The following is a 21,254-nucleotide window of genomic DNA, read 5'->3' on the forward strand; positions in this document are numbered from 1 at the left end:
CGTAGTTTGAGAATAGCGAGGCAATAACACACACATTGTTACTTTATTTAGATCTACAGTAGAATTCCTCAAAACACTTCAAATGTTATCAGTAGAACACAAATAAATAAATCAACTCTTCTTTTATGTGTTTTATTCTCTCCTGGGTCTTATATACTACTATATACCCTTCTCATGGACGCTAAGCCTTGCGTTTCAAATCTGTTTAGGAACCAAGACAACTCATGAACATAAATTCTAACTTCATAGCCTGGTCCCAGATCAGTTTGTGCTCTTGCCAACTTCATTGCTGTCAGTGTCAAGCTAATTATAATTGACATGCCAATGAGTGACAAGAAGTTGGTGTGACAGCACAAATAGACTGGCACTGGTTGAATCAGCGTTGTTTCCATGTAATTTAAAACCCCCAAAATCTATGTGATGATGTTGAATCAACATGTAAAACTATATGGAACAAAAACGTGAAAAATATGTCAACAATTTCACTGATTTACAGTTCATATAGGGAAGTAAGTTCATTGGGTGGGCCTGGGAGGGCATAGGCCCGCCCACTGGGGAGTCAGGCCCAGCCAATCAGAATGAGTTTTTCCCCACAAAAGGCCATTATTAAAGACAGAAATACTCCTTAGTTTCATCAGCTGTCTGTGTGGCTGTTCCCAAACAATCCCGCAGGTGAGGAAGCCAGATGTGGAGGTCCTTGACTGTTACATGTGGTCTGCGGCTTTGAGGCCGGTTGGACGTACTGCCAAATTCTCTAAAACGACGTTGGATGTGGTTATGGTAGAGAAATTAACATTCAGTTCTCTGGCAACAGCTCTGGTGGACATTCCTGCACTCAGCATGCCAATTGCACGCTACCTCAAAACGTGAGACATCTGTGGCATTGTGTTGTGTGACAAAACTGCATATTTTAGAGAGGCCATTAACTGTCCCTAGCACAAGGTGCACCTGTGTGATAATCTGGGATGCAACTTTGGTTTTAGAAGTGGGGGGGACAATAATTATGATTATTATTTTAGAACTTGTTTTCAGTTGGATAAACACTCCTAACAGCCTACCCGACCGCTCGGAGGCGTCTGCATGGTCCTAAAGCACACCGTTGCCTCGTTTCGTATCACATTCCAATGATAAAACTGGGGGGGACAAAAATGCAATTTCAGAATGTGGGGGGGGGGGGGGCCGGTCCCTTGTTTCAGCTCATGAAACATGGGATCAACACTTTACATGTTGTGTAAATATTTTTGTTCAGTATAATTGGATTTACGTTATCAACGTGAGGGCACTTCGTCTTTTTTTTCACCCAACTTTTAACATAAATCTTTTAACCTAAATAATTATTGAATTCACGTTAGTTGACAACTGAACCAAATGTAAATGGAAACTAGACGTCGAACTGACATCTGTGCCCAGCGGATGGCGACTAACTTCAGTGATAAACATGAATTATTCAATCATATAGGTAGTGTTCAGTAGTATGCCTTCATGGAAGGTGAGAGGGCTACTCCAAATGGCCAAAGCAAAGCAGGGTCAAAGGTCAAGCCAACAGCATGCAAGCACAGAGGTGGTTTTATAGTAAATTCACACCTGTGGTGCCAGGAGAAAGTAACGTTAGCAGCAATGGGAAGAGCAAATACTAAGGAATAATCAATTAATACAACAAACTTCAATGGGGCAAATGAAGAAGAAATGGACAGTATTGTCAAATGTAAAGAAGAAAAAAAGCACTCCTAACTAGAAACTATGAAAAGACGAGGAAAAGAAATGCTCCCACACCAGACTTCTAATTCAAAACCTCTCAAATAAATAAAAAAGCATTGGTATGACAAGACTTGGTAAACTGTGAGAAGGTATTTCACATCCACAGTATGCTGAAAATGTACAATATAAATTATATGATGGGGGTTCAGTTTGTACTCGATAGTGATCCATTAAAGTTCAGGGCATGATGCTTATAACATGTGACTCTGCAAAATACCTTTATGTATTCATTAATTAATTAAAAATAACCTTTATGTATTAATTAATTAATTAAAAATAACCTTTATTAATTACAGAAAACTATTATGACGGTAGCCATCATATTAACACGTTTCTTTATCAAGTAATGTCAAGTTTTAGGTAACCGTTACACCACATTCATTGCAATATAATAAATACTACGTCAATACTGGATACAATTTCTACTGGGGGAAAACGGGCACTCCGCTATTTCACGCCACGCCTCATCTTTCATTCAGCAGGATGATGCCTTACTGGGTCCGAGGGGCTGTGCATGATGTCCTCTCAGACTAGAAGCCCTCCTCCTAAACCTCAGCTCGGGGGCTGCACATGTCCGCTCTGTCCCAACGGGGTTCTTTCAGTTACCCAACTGAAGCTATGAGAGCAATGCACTGGCCCATAAGGGACATTCAGCTGCTGAACAAACAGTTGTTGGCCACCCCACCTGCAATCCCCTCTTCCCTTGTCATGGCCGAAGGTTCCTTCTTCTTGTGCTTGCTGGACTGAATGATCGCATGGTGAACCGCGCGCCACTGTGGACATTGTTAGCTGAGAGTCTTTGGTGATGTTGTGGCCAGAGTAACAGAGTGGGAGGGGGCTGGGTTTGGAGGTAGAAATGTACCCCTAAACTTCCTGTCGGCCTCACACCCTCCCATCTGTAGCGAGCCGCGGTGTAAAGATAACGAATGCGAGGATGTGAGGCAGTGCAGAGAGTAGTGATCGAAGTCGCCATACAGGTACAGCAGTGTTGGTCCAGGTTGGGCCCCGGCCCCAGTGTCAACAATAGGCACCTGCCCGTATCATCATAAGGTGCCCACAGGGTCTTGGGAGTCCTTTTGGAGGGGAGACTAAACCAATAGAAAAGAGAGACTGAATAAGCTCCTTATGTTTGGCACCGACAGTATATTTGTGAATATCGATGAAAGGAAAGTCAATAAGGTTTTGTGAGCTGGTTGGCTGGGTGGTTTTGAGGGCTTACCGGTCTAGATTTTCGGGGAGGGTGAGGGTGCGTTGAGTGGCACTTATTTTTCTGTAAGAAAATGTACAGTGTGTTTACCATGTTAGTGTACTGTGATACAAATGGGTTAAATGCATCATACCAAACAAATCTCAAGGATGGAAAGTAGTGTGTGTGTGTGTGTGTGTGTGTGTGTGTGTGTGTGTGTGTGTGTGTGTGTGTGTGTGTGTGTGTGTGTGTGTGTGTGTGTGTGTGTGTGTGTGTGTGTGTGTGTGTGTGTGTGTGTGTGTGTGTGTGTGTGTGTGTGTGTGTGTGTGTGTGTGTGTGTGTGTGTGTGTGTGTTTTACCTTCTGATGCAGGCGGTAGTGAAGATTACGGTCTGACAGCCAGGAATGTTTCAGTGACTGTGAGGCACTCATCCTCCAACTAGGGAACACACCCACAAACACACACACACACACACACACGCATGATTGAAACACACACTATCACAGGGATACACAGGTCTACAACTGAATAATAATACAAGCCTAGACAGTGCACAAAAAGTAACACACAGTAACTTTTACCTATTGCTCTTGATCAGAAGGCGCGCAATGAAGTCTTTGGCCTCCTCAGAGATGTCGGTGAACTCCTCCTCCTCAAAGTTCCACTGACAGGCAAGGATGTTGTTCAGTGTCTCGTTGTCATCGTCACCAAGGAATGGAGACAGACCAGTCAGCCTGGAGGCACAGCAAGAGAGGTGAGCCACAGTGATGACATTGAGGATAAGTGATCGCAAAAGCTCTGACAAAGGCTAGGAGGCTGAAACGTTAGCTATTAATACTATGCAAGCTCTGTTGAGCGGGAGCTTGTTTCCTTTGAGTAGTGTTATTTAGGTGTCAGCACATTGAATTAAAACCATGTCGCTGGAAATGTTATTGTTTATGAGGACTCACAGCATGTATGTGATGACCCCCAGACTCCACATGTCTGTGGGGAATGAGACAAATTCATAGTTGATGACTTCCGGAGCGAGGAATTCCGGCGTTCCAAAATTAACCCTCAACTTTTCCCTGGGCTTATACCTGAGACGGGGTTAGAGGAGGGAATGAAGAGAGAAGAGTGTTAATAAGAACATGTAGAGAATGCCCCTGAAGAGAGACAGAGAAATTGACCATATATACTGTAGATATGTGTATCTTACCTTCTTGCAAGCCCAAAGTCTATTATTTTGATCTTGTTTGTAGCTCTGCTCACACACAGAATGTTCTCCGGCTAGGAAAGGACACAAAAGAGTGAGACGAAGAAACTAGCTACCTATTCTAAGACAATGACCGAAAGGTGGCGATACAGGCAAGGTCTTCAATAAAGATAAATAGAGAGAAGTGCACAGGTGGAAGAGAAAATGGGAAAGAGATGGATCCTCAAAAAGTCCTACAGCTGCACCATCGAGAGCATCCTGACCGGTTGCATCACTGCATGGTACGGCAACTGCTCGGCATCCGACCGTAAGGCACTACAGAGGGTAGTGTGTACCTCACAGTACATCACAGGGGCCAAGCATCCTGCCATCCAAAACTTCTATACCAGGCGTGTCAGAGGAAGGCCCCAAAAAATTGTCAAAGACTCCAGCCACCCAAGTCATAGACTGTTCTCTCTGCTACCGCATGGCAAGCGGTACCCGGAAAGCCAAGTTTAGGTCCAAAAAGCTCCTACCCACAAACCCATGAGACTGCTGAACAATTAATCAAATGGCCAGCCAGACTATTTACATTTACCCTCCTCCCCCATATATAGCCTTGCTATTGTAAATGTATTGTGTTACTTTTTATTTTACTTAATACTTCAGTTTATTTATATTTTTATATTTTATATTTTCAGTTTATTTAGTAAATATTTTCAAAACTATATTTCTTGAACTGCGTTGTTGGTTAAGGGGCTCTCTCTCCCTGTCTCTCTCTCTCTCTCTCTCTCTCTCTCTCTCTCTCTCTCTCTCTCTCTCTCTCTCTCTCTCTCTCTCTCTCTCTCTCTCTCTCTCTCTCTCTCTCTCTCTCTCTCTCTCTCTCTCTCTCTCTCTCTCTCTCTCTCTCTCTCTCTCTCTCTCTCTGTCTCTCTCTCTCTGTCTCTCTCTCTCTCTCTCTCTCTGTCTCTCTCTCTCTCTCTCTCTCTCTCTCTCTCAGTTCGCAGTAACTTCTACACCTGTTGCATTCGGGCGCATGTGACAAAATAAAATGGGTTTGGATTTGAATGGCAAACGAAGACCTAAAGCGTGTGTCATATACCTTGAGGTCAAGATGTAAGATGTACATCTTATGCATGTACTGTAATCCCTCACAGATCTGTCTGATGAACAGCACCGTATCCAGCTCTGTCAGGTTGTAGTTCTCGTCTATGATCCGGTCAAACAGCTCCCCTCCATCCACACTGTGTAGAGGTGAGAAATACAGTCACAACATTCTGGGTGGTAGAGCGGAGAGAGATCCTGTCATTTCAAAGGCCTCAGATAGAAACTCTGTATATATACAGAGAATAAGAGAGAGAGAGAGAGAGAGGGAGACCCACTATTCCATGACGAGGATGATGTCGTGGTGTGACTCGAAGGCAGCGTAGAGCTGGATCAGGTTGGCATGATTGAGTTGGTTCATCACCTGGATCTCATTCTTCACCACTTCCTGGGAAACAGACCAATACTTTAGACAGACAGACAGACAGACAGACAGACAGACAGACAGACAGACAGACAGACAGACAGACAGACAGACAGACAGACAGACAGACAGACAGACAGACAGACAGACAGACAGACAGACAGACAGACAGACAGACAGACAGACAGACAGACAGACAGACAGACAGACAGACAGACAGACAGACAGACAACAAGGTCCGTTTTTGAGACCTACAACACCACACAGAAACTTGAGCCAGCTACGGCTTTGAGCCTGGTTAACTACACTTTATGAATATCTGAAATGACAACGTAGCCACTCAGCGATGCACTGCCACAGACACCTGATGGCTATCTCATCTCACATGTCACACTAAGCTGAGATGAGACTGACTCATGTGCCGTGAGTATTAGGGGGGATTAAGCTTATATCTATTTAAAAATGTTTCTCTATTCTTCATTCTTGTGCTATTATAAAATATCCTTCCATCTTCATGGAGGGGACATTGGACACATACTGTACATAATGGCCCCTTTCCAAATGGCACTGTACTCCCTATGTAGAGCATTGCTTTTGACCAGGGCCCTGATCAAAAGTAGTGCACTAGATAGGGAATGGGGTGTCATTTGGGATATACAAATTCTTTACGACATATGTCATCGATTTCTGAAATATATACCTGGGAGGCTAAGGCTAATATATACCTGGGAGGCTAAGGCTAATATATACCTGGGAGGCTAAGGCTAATATATACCTGGGAGGCTAAGGCTAATATATACCTGGGAGGCTAAGGCTAATATATACCTGGGAGGCTAAGGCTAATATATACCTGGGAGGCTAAGGCTAATATATACCTGGGAGGCTAAGGCTAATATATACCTGGGAGGCTAAGGCTAATATATACCTGGGAGGCTAAGGCTAATATATACCTGGGAGGCTAAGGCTAATATATACCTGGGAGGCTAAGGCTAATATATACCTGGGAGGCTAAGGCTAATATATACCTGGGAGGCCTCTATTAAAGTATCTGTTTCAGGTCTAATATTTAGATCGAGGTCTTTACCTTCTCTTTCTGGCTCCTGGCTTTGATAATCTTGGCAGCCAGCTTCAGTCCAGAAGAGTTCTCTACGCATTTATGGACTTGTCCAAAACGTCCCCTATGGACCCAAAGTCACAAACAGAGAAACACGTTCATAAATAGTGATGACACCCTGTTCTTTTTGTCTTAAGGATAGTACAGTAATAACCTTATAGTAATGTTTATTTTCTATATCAGGCTTTTGGGGTTGTCATTGTAGGGCGTAGGCATGGCAAACACACTCTCTCTCTCTCTCTGTAATGACGTCAATCAGTAATATAAATTATGTGTCACCATTGCACCTATCTGGGAGATGTGTTAGCGTGCAGAGCAGTAATACAGTAATCAGCAGATACAGAGCCTGGGTTTAACACTGGCTGACTGGCTGGTTGCATCAGAAAGGCCTGTCACACACACACACACAGTGGTGTAAAGTCCTTAAGTAAAAAATACTTTAAAGTACTACTTAAATCATTTTTGGGTATCTGTACTTTACTATTATATTTTTGATGTTCCTAATGACAATAATGTATTTTTTACTCCAGACATTTTCCCTGGTTGAACGCTTATAAAAAATGCTTCATTTGTAAATTATGTCTTGGAGTGTGCTCCTGGCTAACCGTCATTTTTAAAAACAGGAATATTAAGATGTCTGACATGCATAATATTAAGGAATTTAAATGATTTACACTTTTACTTTTGATACTTAAGTATATTTAAAACCTAATAATTGTATACTCTTACTCTTTCATTTTTACTTGAGTTAGTTTCTATGAAGGTATCTTAAATGTTTCTGAAGTATGACAATTGGGTACTTTTTCTACCACTGCGTGCGCACACACACGTCTAATCATCTGCCATTGAGAGAGCATTTAAAACAGCTCTGGAAAATACCCCACCACAAGTGTGAGATTTCCCCTGATTTCATTCCAACTGGGGGGAAGGGGGGGTTGTTTCACATACTGTGGAGTAAAAATCCCCTGCCTGCCATATCTCTCTCTCTCTATCTCTCTCTCTCTCTCTCTCTCTCTCTCTCTCTCTCTCTCTCTCTCTCTCTCTCTCTCTCTCTCTCTCTCTCTCTCTCTCTCTCTCTCTCTCTCTCTCTCTCTCTCTCTCTCAACTCACCCTCCTAGGACCTCCTCTCTATTAATGGTGTAGAAGGTAGTAACCTGGTGAGGTTTCGGAGTCACGATGCGGTGGTCAAAGGGGGCTGCTAGCGGAGGGCTAGAGTCTGGAGAGAAGAGAGAGAGATGGAGGAAAGGGTAACCAACCAGATCATATGGTGTAATGTATGTGTGTGATGGTGTTAAAGGCAATCCATTTCCCCAGAGTCAGATGAACTCTCCATTTGTATGTGTGTGATGGTGTTAAAGGCAATCCATTTCCCCAGAGTCAGATGAACTCTCCATTTGTATGTGTGTGATGGTGTTAAAGGCAATCCATTTCCCCAGAGTCAGATGAACTCTCCATTTGTATGTGTGTGATGGTGTTAAAGGCAATCCATTTCCCCAGAGTCAGATGAACTCTCCATTTGTATGTGTGTGATGGTGTTAAAGGCAATCCATTTCCCCAGAGTCAGATGAACTCTCCATTTGTATGTGTGTGATGGTGTTAAAGGCAATCCATTTCCCCAGAGTCAGATGAACTCTCCATTTGTATGTGTGTGATGGTGTTAAAGGCAATCCATTTCCCCAGAGTCAGATGAACTCTCCATTTGTATACCTCTGCGTGCAGCTTGGAGGAAGTTGCTAACTGGCATTAGTGTATAGTCTGGAAGTCTACAGGTACAGTTGAAGTCAGAAGTGTCCTCTGGTCTGATGAAACAAAAATAGAACTGTTGGGCCATAATGACCATTGTTATGTTTGGAGGAAAAAGGGGGAAGCTTGCAAGCCGAAGAACACCATCCCAACCGTGAAGCACGGGGGCGGCAGCATCATGTTGTGGGGCTGCTTTGCTGCAGGAGGGCCTGGTGCACTTCACAAAATAGATGGCATCATGAGGGTGGAAAATGATGTGGATATATTAAAGCAACATCTCAAGACATCAGTCAAGAAGTTAAAGCTTATTTGCAAATGGGTCTTCCAAATGGACAATGACCCCAAGCATACTTCCAAAGTTGTGCAACATGGCTTAAGGAGAACAAAGTCAAGGTATTGGAGTGGCCATCACAAAGCCCTGACCTCAATCCTATAGAACATTTGTGGGCAGAACTGAAAAAGCATGTGCAAGCAAGGAGGCCTACAAACCTGACCCAGTTATACCAGCTCTGTCAGGAGGAATGGGCCAAAATTCACCCAACTTATTGTGGGAAGCTTGTGGAAGGTTACCCAAAATGTTTGACCCAAGTTAAACAATTTAAAGGCAATGCTACCAAAAACTAATTGAGTGTATGTAAACTGAGAATGTGATTTAAGAAATGAAAGCTGAAATAAATCACTCACTATTATTATTCTGTTATTTATAACATGTCAAATTCTTGAAATAAAGTGGTGATCCTAACTGACCTAAGACAGGAAACCTTTACTAGGATTAAATGTCAGGAATTGTGAAAAACTGAGTTTAAATGTATTCGGCTAAGGTGAATGTAAACTTCTGACTTCAACTGTATCTACTAGCATACTAGCATTGGCTATTAATTTCCTGTATTCTGGACACGGAGACATTAACATGTTATACACGAGTTCATCTGGGAAAGTAGTCAGAAGTATCTCTTTAATGTAATGTGATCTGTGGTGTGAGTGACTGAAAGTCTAATGTCCCTAACTAGAAAGACAGTAGTAATTAGAATATCTGAATGTTTATCAGACTGCTTGCCTATCCAGGGTAATATCAAGATACTTAACTTAATTTACAGAAAATATCTCACTACCCTATTTTATTTTATGAATGTTGCCAGAATGGCAACAAAAGTCCAAATTAGCTTTGTTTTCAAACATTTGCCAGTTTCCCATTCTGAAAAATGATGAACCTTACCAATGATGTACTCTTTTGGCTGTCCATCATCCACATCCTCTTCCTTCTGCGTCTTCTCTGCCTCTGATTGGGCAGCCTGAAGCTCTGAACCCTCAGGAACGTCCTCCTCTTCCCCCTCTTTCCTTTCCTCCACTCGACTCTTCTTCAAGTTATCTTTCACCCAATACTCCTCTTTGATTCCACGTTTACTGCTGGCAGCCACCTCACCTAACTCCGCAGAACTAAAGAACGAACAAACAGCAAAACAACTTTCAATTGTGTTAAGTAAGTAACTTCCAGTAGTTATTTTGGTAAGAGAATACGGAAGTTGAGATTTACAGTTATAGTAATAATGTCATAAGATGGGTTAAGTGTCGAAAGGTACCTTTCTAGAGGTTCTGATGACTCTTTCTCCCCTCCTTCCTTTTGAATGTGCTCCACCTTAATCTTCAGTGCCTCTCCCTCTCTTCCCTCCTCTTCCTCGGGGTCAGATTCACCAAATATATCCCCCTCCCCTTCCTCTTCTTCTCTGGCCCTCTGCTCTTCCTCCTGCTCAGGGGTTTCCCTCTTCTCCTCCTCCTTCCCCTCTAGCTCTTCCATGTATTGGACAACAGGGATGTGGGGCATGTCCAGAACCACCCCATTACCATGGGAACGCTCAGCATTATGCCTGTTGAGCTTCTCTACCTGGTCTAGAAGGAGGGCCTCTACAGAGTCTGAGGAGGGACAAACAGAGCAGACAACATCATGCTTTGGGGTAGATTCACCCCATCAACATCTTTATTTTCCTGAAACAATCATCCTTACTTTCAAAGAGCAGCCTTCATTGGATGTGTATCAAAGAGCTGCTCTAGTTCATTTACATTTATTTGACTGCTTCATTGTGTTAAAAGTTGAGGTGAAGTTTGTGTGTCTATCTCTATTACCTGATGCATCTGGAGGCTTCTTCTTCTGGGCTTTCAGGCACTTCAGGCTGAGCTTGGCCTTGTCCTTCCCATCCCTCATCCCGTTGCCCTTCAGCTGACAGGGAGAGAGGAGGAGACATAGAAACATTAAACTCACATAGCAAACCAAAGAAATCCCCATGAAAAGCTGTCCGTTTAAGCTAGAGATATTTGTTTTTTTGCATGGGCTGCGTTTCAATCCCCCACATCCTCCAATGTCGGCCTTCTACATCTTAGCTAGAAGGTGGCCGAGCTACAGCTGTGTTTGTCAGACCAGAAGACATGTCCGAACGGTTTGGCCTACAAAACTAATGGGGAAAGGTGAGACTCTCATGGACACTTCCATGTCACGGGACTCCTCTGAAGTCGGTGCCGTCGATCTGCCAACTTCTGTTTGTAACGTCCGAACAGTATGGGCTACACACTAATATGACCCCTCTGTGGAAAAGTTGAGTCTTGTTTTGCTCTAGGACACCCACCAGCCTCAAGACTCGCCCGAAGGCAAGCCTGGTACCACAAAAAAAAACATGTGCGAAGTATACAGCGCCTTCAGAAGGTATTCACACTTCTTGACTTTTTCCACGTTTTGTTGTGTTAAAAAGTAGGATTCAAATGGATTTAATTGTCTTTTTTTGTCGACGATCTATACAAAATGCTCTGTAATGTCAAAGTGGAAGAAAAATAGGAACATTTGTGAAAAAAATCATGAAACATAAAACACTAATATATCTTGGTTAATGCTATGAAGTATTCAACCCGCTGAGAATCACCTTTGGCAGCGATTACAGATGTGGAAAGCTCTTGGAGACTTACCCAGAAAGACCCACACCTGGAATGTGGAACATTTCCCCATTTATAATTTTCAAAATGTTTCAAGCTCTGTCAAATTGGTCATTGCTAGACAACCTTTTTCAGGTCTTGACATAGATTGTCAAGCAAAGTTAACTCTGTAACTGTTTTAAAGTCACCATTGGCCTCATGGTGAAATCCCTGAGTGGTTTCCTTCCTCTCCTGCAACTGAGTTAGGAAGGACGCCTGTATCTTTGTGGTGACTGGATGTATTGATACACCATCCAAAGTGGAATTAATAACTCAGAACTTCATGGTCAAAGGGATATTCAATGACTGCTTTTTTTTCACCCGTCAACCAATAGATGCCCTTCTTTGCGAGGCATTGGACTCCCCGGTTTTCGTGGGTGAAATTCACTGCTCAACTGAGGGACCTTACAGATAATTGTATGTGTGTGTGGTACAGAGATGAGGTAGTCATCAACAAATAATGTTAAACCCTGTTAGTGCACACAAGTTGAGTCCATACAACTTATTATGCGACTTGTTAATGCTATGATAGTGAATATGAAGAGAAGGGAGTGATGGAAAGACATTTAGAAGGGAAAGATTTGAGACACCAAAAGTGTTGGCACATTCGTTTGCACCTCCCATTACCAACAATTTGCACATATGGCCAGGGTGCTTTAATTATCTGTGAAAGCTATTAGTTCAGATTCCATGCATGTATTATATAACAGAGTGTGCATACAGCAACACATTTCCGTTAGCAACAGTTAAGTTGTATCTTTCACTACTCATAAACAGATGCAGGTGTTTGTAGCCTTTGCTATGGTTGCCATCATAACTGAAGCATGGTTGTCATGTTGGACAGATCATCTCCTCGACAGGAACAGTAGAGGGCTATCATGTCATCTCAATGAGTGTGTGTGTGTGTGTGTGTGCGTGTGCGTGTGCGTGTGCGTGTGCGTGTGCGTGTGCGTGTGTGTGTGTGTGTGTCAAATGTTATGTTATTTTATTAGTCACGTGTTGAAAAACAACAGGTGTTGACTAGCAGTGAAATGCTTCACTCTGGTCCTCCCCAACAATGCAGAGAGAAAGAAAATAAAAAACAAAAAATGCAATATGAGTAATGAGAACATGGCTACATACACAGGGTACCAGTCAGTGGCGGTCGGTGCCATTAAAGATGAGGGAGAACAATCTTTTTTTTATTAGCATGGCCTTATTTCTATTACAGCATGTTGGATGACTGTCCTTCATATTCCGTTCACCCAGTTCAATGTAACATCGATAGGTTTAGGCTACTATGTGATACTCAAATATTTCCTATACCCGTCATAGGGTTGCTACAACCTAGCATATGTTGGTGACATACAGGTTGAGAGAAAAATGACAGATTCAATGCCACTTTGCACACTCTTGCCTGCATCTAGCTGATATAGGGTGTAATCACTAGTTGCAGTTGCAAACAAGAGTTTCTATTGGACAAATTCAGGTATGTTTATCCCAATTTCATTCCACTTGCTTCCGTTTAAGAAATGTTTTTCAACAAAATCGGCAGGATGAATAGACCCCTGATCACACGTCTAAACTAGCAAGCTGCATTAGCTAGCTAAGAAAATGAAAGTGGAAAGAAATATTGCTAGCACCCTCTCACTCTCGCGCTCTCTCATCTTCTTAATTTCTGAAGAAATTGATTTGTTCAAAACTATTCAACTATTCTCTCTCTCTCTCTTTGAGTTAACTACTCACCACATTTTATGCACTGCTAGCTAGCTATAGCTTATGCTTTCAGTACTAGATACATTTTCTGATCCTATGATTGGCTGGACAACATGTCAGTTCATGCTGCAAGATCTCTGATAGGTTGGAGTACGTCCTCTGGAAGATGTCATAATTACTGGGTAAGTTTATGGAATGGAGGGAGAACCATGAGCATCCTAGGTTTTGTATTGAAGTCCATGTACCCAGAGGAGGACGGAAGCTAGCTGTCCTCCGGCTACACCATGGTGCTACCCTACAGAGTACTGTTGTGGCTACTGTAGACCTTCATTCAGCTCTGTTGTCTTGCTGACGCTGAGGGAGAGGCTGGGATGATGGTGTTGATGTGAGCCCTGACTTTCAAAGCATTTCATGGCTACAGATGTGATTGATATGGGGAAATAGTCATTTAGACAGTGTACCATGGCATTCTTGGGAACAGAGACTATGGTGGTCTGCTTGAAACATGTAGGTATGACAGACTTGGTCAGAGAGAGTTTAAAAATGTCAGCGAAGACACTTGCCAGCTGGTCAGCGCATACTCTGAGTACACGTCCTGGTAATCCATCTGGCCCTGCGGCCTTGTGTATGTTGACCTGTTTAAAAGGTCTAACTCACATCGGCAATGAGCGTGATTGCACAGTCACCCGGAACAGCTGGTGCTCTCATGCATGGTTCAGTGTTTCTTGCTTCAAAGCGAGCATGAAGGCATTTAGCTCATCTGGTATGCTCACGTCACTGGGCAGCTTGTGTCTGGGTTTGCCTTTGTAATTCGTGATAGATTGCAAGCCCTGCCACATCTGACAAGAGTCAGAGCCGGTGAAGTAGGATTCAATCTTTGTCCTGTATTGACGCTTTGTCTACATGATGGTTTGTCGGAGCATGTAGCAGGATTTCTTAAAAGCTTCTGGATTAGTGTCCCGTCCCTTGAAAGAGTCAGCTCTAGCCTTTAACTTGGTGCTGATATTACCTGTAATCCATGACTTCTGGTTGGGATATGTATGTATGGTCACTGTGGGGACAACGTTGTAGATGCACTTCTTAATGAAGCTGGTGACTGATGTGGTAAACTCCTCAATGCCATTGGATCAATCTTGGAACATAGTACTTCCGGTTTGAGTTTTTGCTTGTAAGCAGGAATCAAGAAGATAGACTTATGGTCAGATTTGCCAAATGGAGTGTGAGGGAGAGCTTTGTATGTGTTTCTATGTGGAGTAAATGTGAGCTAGGTTTTTTTTATTCTAGTTGCACAGGTGACATGTTGGTGGAAATGAAGTTAGACGGATTTCAGTTTTCCGTAATTAAGATCACCGGCCACTAGGAGCACCTCTGGATGAGCATTTTCTTGTTTGCTGATGGCCCTATACCACTCCTTGTATGCGGTTTTAGTGCCAGAATAAGTTTGGGCAGTGAATAAAAAATGGATGAAAACACTTGGTAAATAGTATGGTCTACAGCTTAACATGAGGTTTTCTAACTCAGGCGAGAGCAGACTTCCTTAATATTAGAGACTGTGCACCAGCTAATGTTAACAAAGAGACACACCTCCCCCCTTGAGTTTACCCGACGGTGCCGTTCTGTCCTGCCGATGCATAGAAAAACCAGCTAGATGTACAGTATATTAAACATGTCCGTGTTCAGCCATGACTCTGAGAAACATATGATATTACAGTTCTTCACGTCCAGTTGAATGAAGTGTGTTCTCCGGTGAGTGTGTGTATGTTTGCCAATAGAACGGGAGGGTGGATGCGATTTATGTACTCGCCGATGTAGTGTTGTCAGGGTGCCTTCACATCGGCCTCTCTAACGCCGCCTTCTTCTCTTCCGATGTAGTGTTGTCAGGGGGCCTTCACATCGGCCTCTCTAACGCCGCCTTCTTCTCTTCCGATGTAGTGTTGTCAGGGTGCCTTCACATCGGCCTCTAACGCCGCCTTCTTCTCTTCCGATGTAGTTTTGTCAGGGTGCCTTCACATCGGCCTCTCTAACGCCGCCTTCTTCTCTTCCGATGTAGTGTTGTCAGGGTGCCTTCACATCGGCCTCTCTAACGCCGCCTTCTTCTCTTCCGATGTAGTTTTGTCAGGGTGCCTTCACATCGGCCTCTCTAACGCCGCCTTCTTCTCTTCCGATGTAGTTTTGTCAGGGTGCCTTCACATCGGCCTCTCTAACGCCGCCTTCTTCTCTTCCGATGTAGTGTTGTCAGGGTGCCTTCACATCGGCCTCTCTAACGCCGCCTTCTTCTCTTCCGATGTAGTGTTGTCAGGGTGCCTTCACATCGGCCTCTCTAACGCCGCCTTCTTCTCTTCCGATGTAGTGTTGTCAGGGTGCCTTCACATCGGCCTCTCTAACGCCGCCTTCTTCTCTTCCGATGTAGTTTTGTCAGGGTGCCTTCACATCGGCCTCTCTAACGCCGCCTTCTTCTCTTCCGATGTAGTGTTGTCAGGGTGCCTTCACATCGGCCTCTCTAACGCCGCCTTCTTCTCTTCCGATGTAGTGTTGTCAGGGTGCCTTCACATCGGCCTCTCTAACGCCGCCTTCTTCTCTTCCGATGTAGTGTTGTCAGGGTGCCTTCACATCGGCCTCTCTAACGCCGCCTTCTTCTCTTCCGATGTAGTTTTGTCAGGGTGCCTTCACATCGGCCTCTCTAACACCGCCTTCTTCTCTTCCGATGTAGTTTTGTCAGGGTGCCTTCACATCGGCCTCTCTAACGCCGCCTTCTTCTCTTCCGATGTAGTGTTGTCAGGGTGCCTTCACATCGGCCTCTCTAACGCCGCCTTCTTCTCTTCCGATGTAGTGTTGTCAGGGTGCCTTCACATCGGCCTCTCTAACGCCGCCTTCTTCTCTTCCGATGTAGTGTTGTCAGGGTGCCTTCACATCGGCCTCTCTAACGCCGCCTTCTTCTCTTCCGATGTAGTTTTGTCAGGGTGCCTTCACATCGGCCTCTCTAACGCCGCCTTCTTCTCTTCCGATGTAGTGTTGTCAGGGTGCCTTCACATCGGCCTCTCTAACGCCGCCTTCTTCTCTTCCGATGTAGTGTTGTCAGGGTGCCTTCACATCGGCCTCTCTAACGCCGCCTTCTTCTCTTCCGATGTAGTTTTGTCAGGGTGCCTTCACATCGGCCTCTCTAACGCCGCCTTCTTCTCTTCCGATGTAGTTTTGTCAGGGTGCCTTCACATCGGCCTCTCTAACGCCGCCTTCTTCTCTTCCGATGTAGTGTTGTCAGGGTGCCTTCACATCGGCCTCTCTAACGCCGCCTTCTTCTCTTCCGATGTAGTGTTGTCAGGGTGCCTTCACATCGGCCTCTCTAACGCCGCCTTCTTCTCTTCCGATGTAGTTTTGTCAGGGTGCCTTCACATCGGCCTCTCTAACGCCGCCTTCTTCTCTTCCGAGTCTTGGGGATTAAGGGCCTGGTCCCGGGTGAGTAGTATGTCCTGGGCCTCTGATTCGCTGAAGTAGAAATCTGCATCCAAATCATAGCTATTCTGATGTCCAGACGCTCTTTTCTTCTCTTTTTTAGTAAACAGTGTCAGAAACATTATGCCCAAAAAAATATAATCATGATCAATGCAAAAAAAAATACAAAATAGCAGAAATGTTCAGGAGCCCGTAAAACGGTTGCTATCAATTACAGGGGTACATGCCATGTCCCGACAAGAGCTACTGAATCAGCAGAAAGCAGGTATAAATGATACCGGACTCATGTGTGCACATCACCAACACAGACAGAGTACAGTATTGTTCAGTTCACACAAACTTACAGACACACAACGATAAACACACAATGTAAATATGAAATTAGCCTGAATACATAAGCACAAAGAAAACAGGCACATGGTATACGGTTCGACATTGGTTAAACCTAAAATATGTTGTTAATAAAACACCAGTCATCTAAAAAACCCACTCCAGTTGCCTTCAGTTCTAGGTTGGGGCAATATTATCTCAGCCTTGAGAATAGGACTTCCATACGACGGGTGAAGGGTAGTTAAATGACTAAGCATGGTTGACATGCACAGTGTAATACTGGATATGTGGAGATGCCTCCACAAAGCCAACTGTCCAACTGGTAGACTGATGAATCATGAGAAGTCATGTCACACATTCAGAGAGTTATCCACTAACACAATTATCCTCTATAAATGTCTGGCTCAGTCTCTGACTTCTGGACTCCTTCACTGGACACTGAATTTAGCTCACATAAGGAACCCTAATATTAACTCTCAGAGACCAATATTTTTTTTCTCATTTCACAGACACTATAGTCCTCTCCAATGCTGTGTAGATGATATGACCAGGGTTGAATATGGACATTCAATGTTTTGAGTGGTGATTCAAGCTAGCGAAGCCTCTAATGAAGATACAAAGAGGACCAGCAATGGCGTGTGTCAGCCCTGATATTAAGATACAGAACCCCGGCTTCAATGTGAAAAAGGTCAGCACTCACATGATTATGATTTACAATTGAAGCTTTTAATTCTCTTTCATAGCAACGTGTCTTTATAAACACTGGCATGCCTTTCAGCTAACGCCTTCCTCGGGGCGTGTGTGGTGTGTGTCCCATACAAACTCACCTTCCTGGCTTGTTTGGCCTTAGCCCCCTTACATCCTCCAGGCTTATTAAACAGCAGCTCAGCCAGCAGAGAGCTCTTCACCACCTCTCCGATGAAACCAATGACCTGAAGCATTCCCTCCTCCAGCCTCTCCACTCCCTCCAGCCTCTTCCCCTGCTGCTCCACTCGCTGGCTGGCCTCCTGCACCACCCCCTGGAGCACCCTACAGGCCACAGCCACCTCCTGGGCCTGACCCTCCACCAGCCTCTCCACTCCCTCCAGCCTCTTCCCCTGTTGCTCCACTCGCTGGCTGGCCTCCTGCACCACCCCCTGGAGCACCCTACAGGCCACAGCCACCTCCTGGGCCTGAACCTCCACCTCCACCCCCTGGGTCTGGGTCTTACCCTGGGTCTGGCCCAGACCTCCAGCCGACCCCCAGGCCCCGGCCCGGAGAGATGCCACCTCCCTCCCCACGCCCCCCAGGTCCCGGGACAGGCCGTCCAGCCGGGTGATGACGGTCTCCTGGATGTTAAGCAGACGCTCCATCTGGCTGTTTAGAGAGTCCATGCGGCTTTCAGTCTCAACGCACCATGTAACAACGACCGGAGAAGAGGAGGAGGAAGAGGGTGAGGACGGTGCCTGGGGTTGTTTGTCAGGTCCAGTGGGTGTACGTATCTGCTTTGTCCCGGCCAGTTTCTGACCATGAAGAGGGTTGGGGTCGTACACCTTGGCAAGAGAGTTGACCAGACTGGAGCTAATGGTGGGTTCCGCAGCAGAGCGGTCAACCATGGTCAATGGCTGGTTAAACCGTAATGTAACCACCTGTGTTCTTCACGCAGCTACGGTAGGTCTTCCCTGCTCTTCTCAAACACAAGCAACTTCCATCCTTGGTTAAACAACAGTCAATGGTTGGTTGAAATGAAATGTAACCCTCCTCGTCCTGTACTTCCTCTAAATGGGAACCCAGGGCGATTGTTCCTTTTCCTTATCTTAAACCACCACCTCTTTCTGAGTCCAGTCCACTAATTACAAGATGATACTCTTTCACTCCTTCACTCAGCAGCTCGTCTCTTCCCTGCTCTCCTCAAACACAGAAAACTCCCTGTGTGGTTATAGTCCAACCAGAAAACCGTCAGATCGTCCAACCAATTGACTGTTTGACCACTGAACCCTCTTCACAATGGGAATAACGTCCAATAAGTCCAGTTCCAGCTTGTTAATGTAGAACAATGAAATTAAAATCATTTCCCAAAGACATAAATACAGCCAGAGGAGACTGTGAAGAGAGACAGAGAACAGAGAGAGGTGCCCAGTATGTCCTCTTTTCTACACAGCTCAACAGAGGTGGAGTTTTTATGAATAGAATGGGGCAGAGAGGGTGTCCTCCGAAATACAGCGCAGCCCGTGTCTGACGTCAGGACCTCACAGTGGTGAGTGGCTAGTGATGGGCACTAGAGGCTGGGGGTTGAGCACTGGTGGGTGCGGACGGGATATCTGAGATGCTCCAAAAGCTTCCGGTCAGATGTCACGGTCCTGAGAATGTTCTTTTGAAACACAAGCCACGTCTAAAAGACATCCAAAGAGAAAATACAGCCGCTGCAGTGAAGAGTGAAAAAAGGCGAGGGACAGTTCAGACCATTAGTGTGTGTGTGTGTGTGTGTGTGTGTGTGTGTGTGTGTGTGTGTGTGTGTGTGTGTGTGTGTGTGTGTGTGTGTGTGTGTGTGTGTGTGTGTGTGTGTGTGTGTGTGTGTGTGTGTGTGTGTGTGTGTGTGTGTGTGTGTGTGTGTGTGTGTGTGTGTGTGTGTGTGTGTGTGTGTGTGCACTGAATGCATGTGACAGGTGGGAGAGTGCATGCAAGGCCACTAAGACTCTGGTAACTCTTCTGACCCTGTGTTACAAACACAACACATCGGGAGTATTTCTGAACCAAATGCCAACCGGTCATTTCCAGGGTCAAATCTTTCCTGGAGAGCCTGCCTTCCACTGATCTCAGCGCAAGTCTCGAGGTCTAATTCACGTTGATATTAAAAGTTCTCAATTAGCGACTATGATGAGACGGATATAATTGCTGAGTGAATACAAAAATGAATAAGAGACAAGAGGGGTTAAGTCAACTACTTTACTTAAAGTGATAGTTCACCCAAATTACAAAATGACATATTGGTTTCCTCAGTTTGTAAGCAGTCTATGGACAAGGTATGACAGTAATCAATGCTTTGGTTTAGTTTCCCTGGCACTGTTTCCACATGCTAACGTTTGAGCATTCGTGCACAAATCCCACTGTATGTCAAGGGATGGGTATTAGCATTTTTCGCGTATCATATTCACATGATCTAAAAGTGACTTTGTTTTAAGCTTCACTGTCAATTTGAGATGATTTAGACATGTGCGAAAAATGTCATATCGGTCTTGTGACTACAATCGGATTTGCGCCACAAATGCTAAAATGTTAGCATGTGGTAAAAGTGCCAGGGAAACTAAACCTGGGTTACTCATCAACTAAACCAGAAACTAAACCAGGGTTGCTCATCAAGACCAAGAGACAAAGTCAATACACAATGGTTATTTTAATCTAGATCATCTGTATTCAGCACACCATCCTGTAACACTATACACCATCAACTATCCCCTCAGTCAGCCCACGGTAATAGACTGACTTCACAACATGGGAGGAGGGACTGGGAGCATACCTCAGCCTGAACACAAGGCTACAATAATAGCCTCAGATGAAGAGGAATAGAATTAAGCCGCGCTAGCTAGTCGTGCTAAAATAAAGGTATCTGTTACATTGCATAAAAGGTTCAGACTACACCGTATGAGATAGCTTAGCATAGCCACTTGCTACATAATTAGAATTCAGTTTCGGGTTACATATAGGAGATAGTGTAGCATAGCTTAGCCACTAACTACAATACACGAATAGCCATTGTAGATTACTTATCAGGTTGATGACTTGTCTAGAATGTGAAGGTAGAGAAGGAGAGACATCCGTAAGAGTGAACAAATGATCAGAATATTAACAAACACACCCCACACACACACGCCTAACATGTCCTGTACACTAGCCTCCTCAACCCACAGCCCGTCTCTCAAGCCCGACCTTATGTGTCACTGGCTTGTTTATCTTTGTCACTAGTATGTACCCTGTATGTCCTTTCATGGTCACTGTGTCAGTGACGTCCAGATATGACACGTTCTTCATTCTGAATGACCTCAGAATCTGATTTAGTTGAGAGGTTGTTTCCATGCAGAGGTGGCTAGTGATGTCAGCTTTGTGAGCTGTTCGCTGACCGACGGGCTACACACTAAATTGGCCACTCATGCGGACACACACACATTAACACACAAACATAAAAACACGACGACCTGGTTCCCAGGATTATATTATGTAACTTTGCTTATGCCTTCAAGACAACTTTTTTCGGAAAATAAGTACCCGTAAGCCGGGTATTCTGGGTAAACGGTGCCCTCTGACCCTGTGGTATGAGCAGTGGGACTGACTTCTCCTCCTAGCCCCGACACATGCATGCACACATGCGCATACACACACAGACCAAGGCCACACTGAGAAG

General features: G+C 44.6%; 1 protein-coding gene across 1 annotated transcript; it reads right to left on the reverse strand.

The window, feature by feature from the left end:
* Positions 1-1,143: 1,143 nt before the first annotated feature.
* Positions 1,144-18,471, reverse strand: LOC124038702 (myosin light chain kinase 2, skeletal/cardiac muscle-like). Its single transcript, XM_046354787.1, has 14 exons — positions 17,704-18,471; positions 10,565-10,658; positions 10,024-10,354; positions 9,660-9,880; positions 7,811-7,916; positions 6,671-6,764; positions 5,501-5,610; positions 5,221-5,362; positions 4,143-4,213; positions 3,895-4,023; positions 3,526-3,678; positions 3,304-3,382; positions 2,978-3,028; positions 1,144-2,846 (listed from the first exon to the last, which is right to left on the reverse strand). Exons 1-14 carry the CDS (start codon positions 18,469-18,471, stop codon positions 2,802-2,804), a joined length of 2,394 nt encoding a protein of 797 aa, XP_046210743.1. The 3' UTR covers positions 1,144-2,801.
* Positions 18,472-21,254: the final 2,783 nt, after the last annotated feature.

The sequence above is a fragment of the Oncorhynchus gorbuscha genome, linkage group LG06 (assembly GCF_021184085.1).
Source record: "Oncorhynchus gorbuscha isolate QuinsamMale2020 ecotype Even-year linkage group LG06, OgorEven_v1.0, whole genome shotgun sequence".
Classification (NCBI taxonomy): Eukaryota; Metazoa; Chordata; class Actinopteri; order Salmoniformes; family Salmonidae; genus Oncorhynchus; species Oncorhynchus gorbuscha.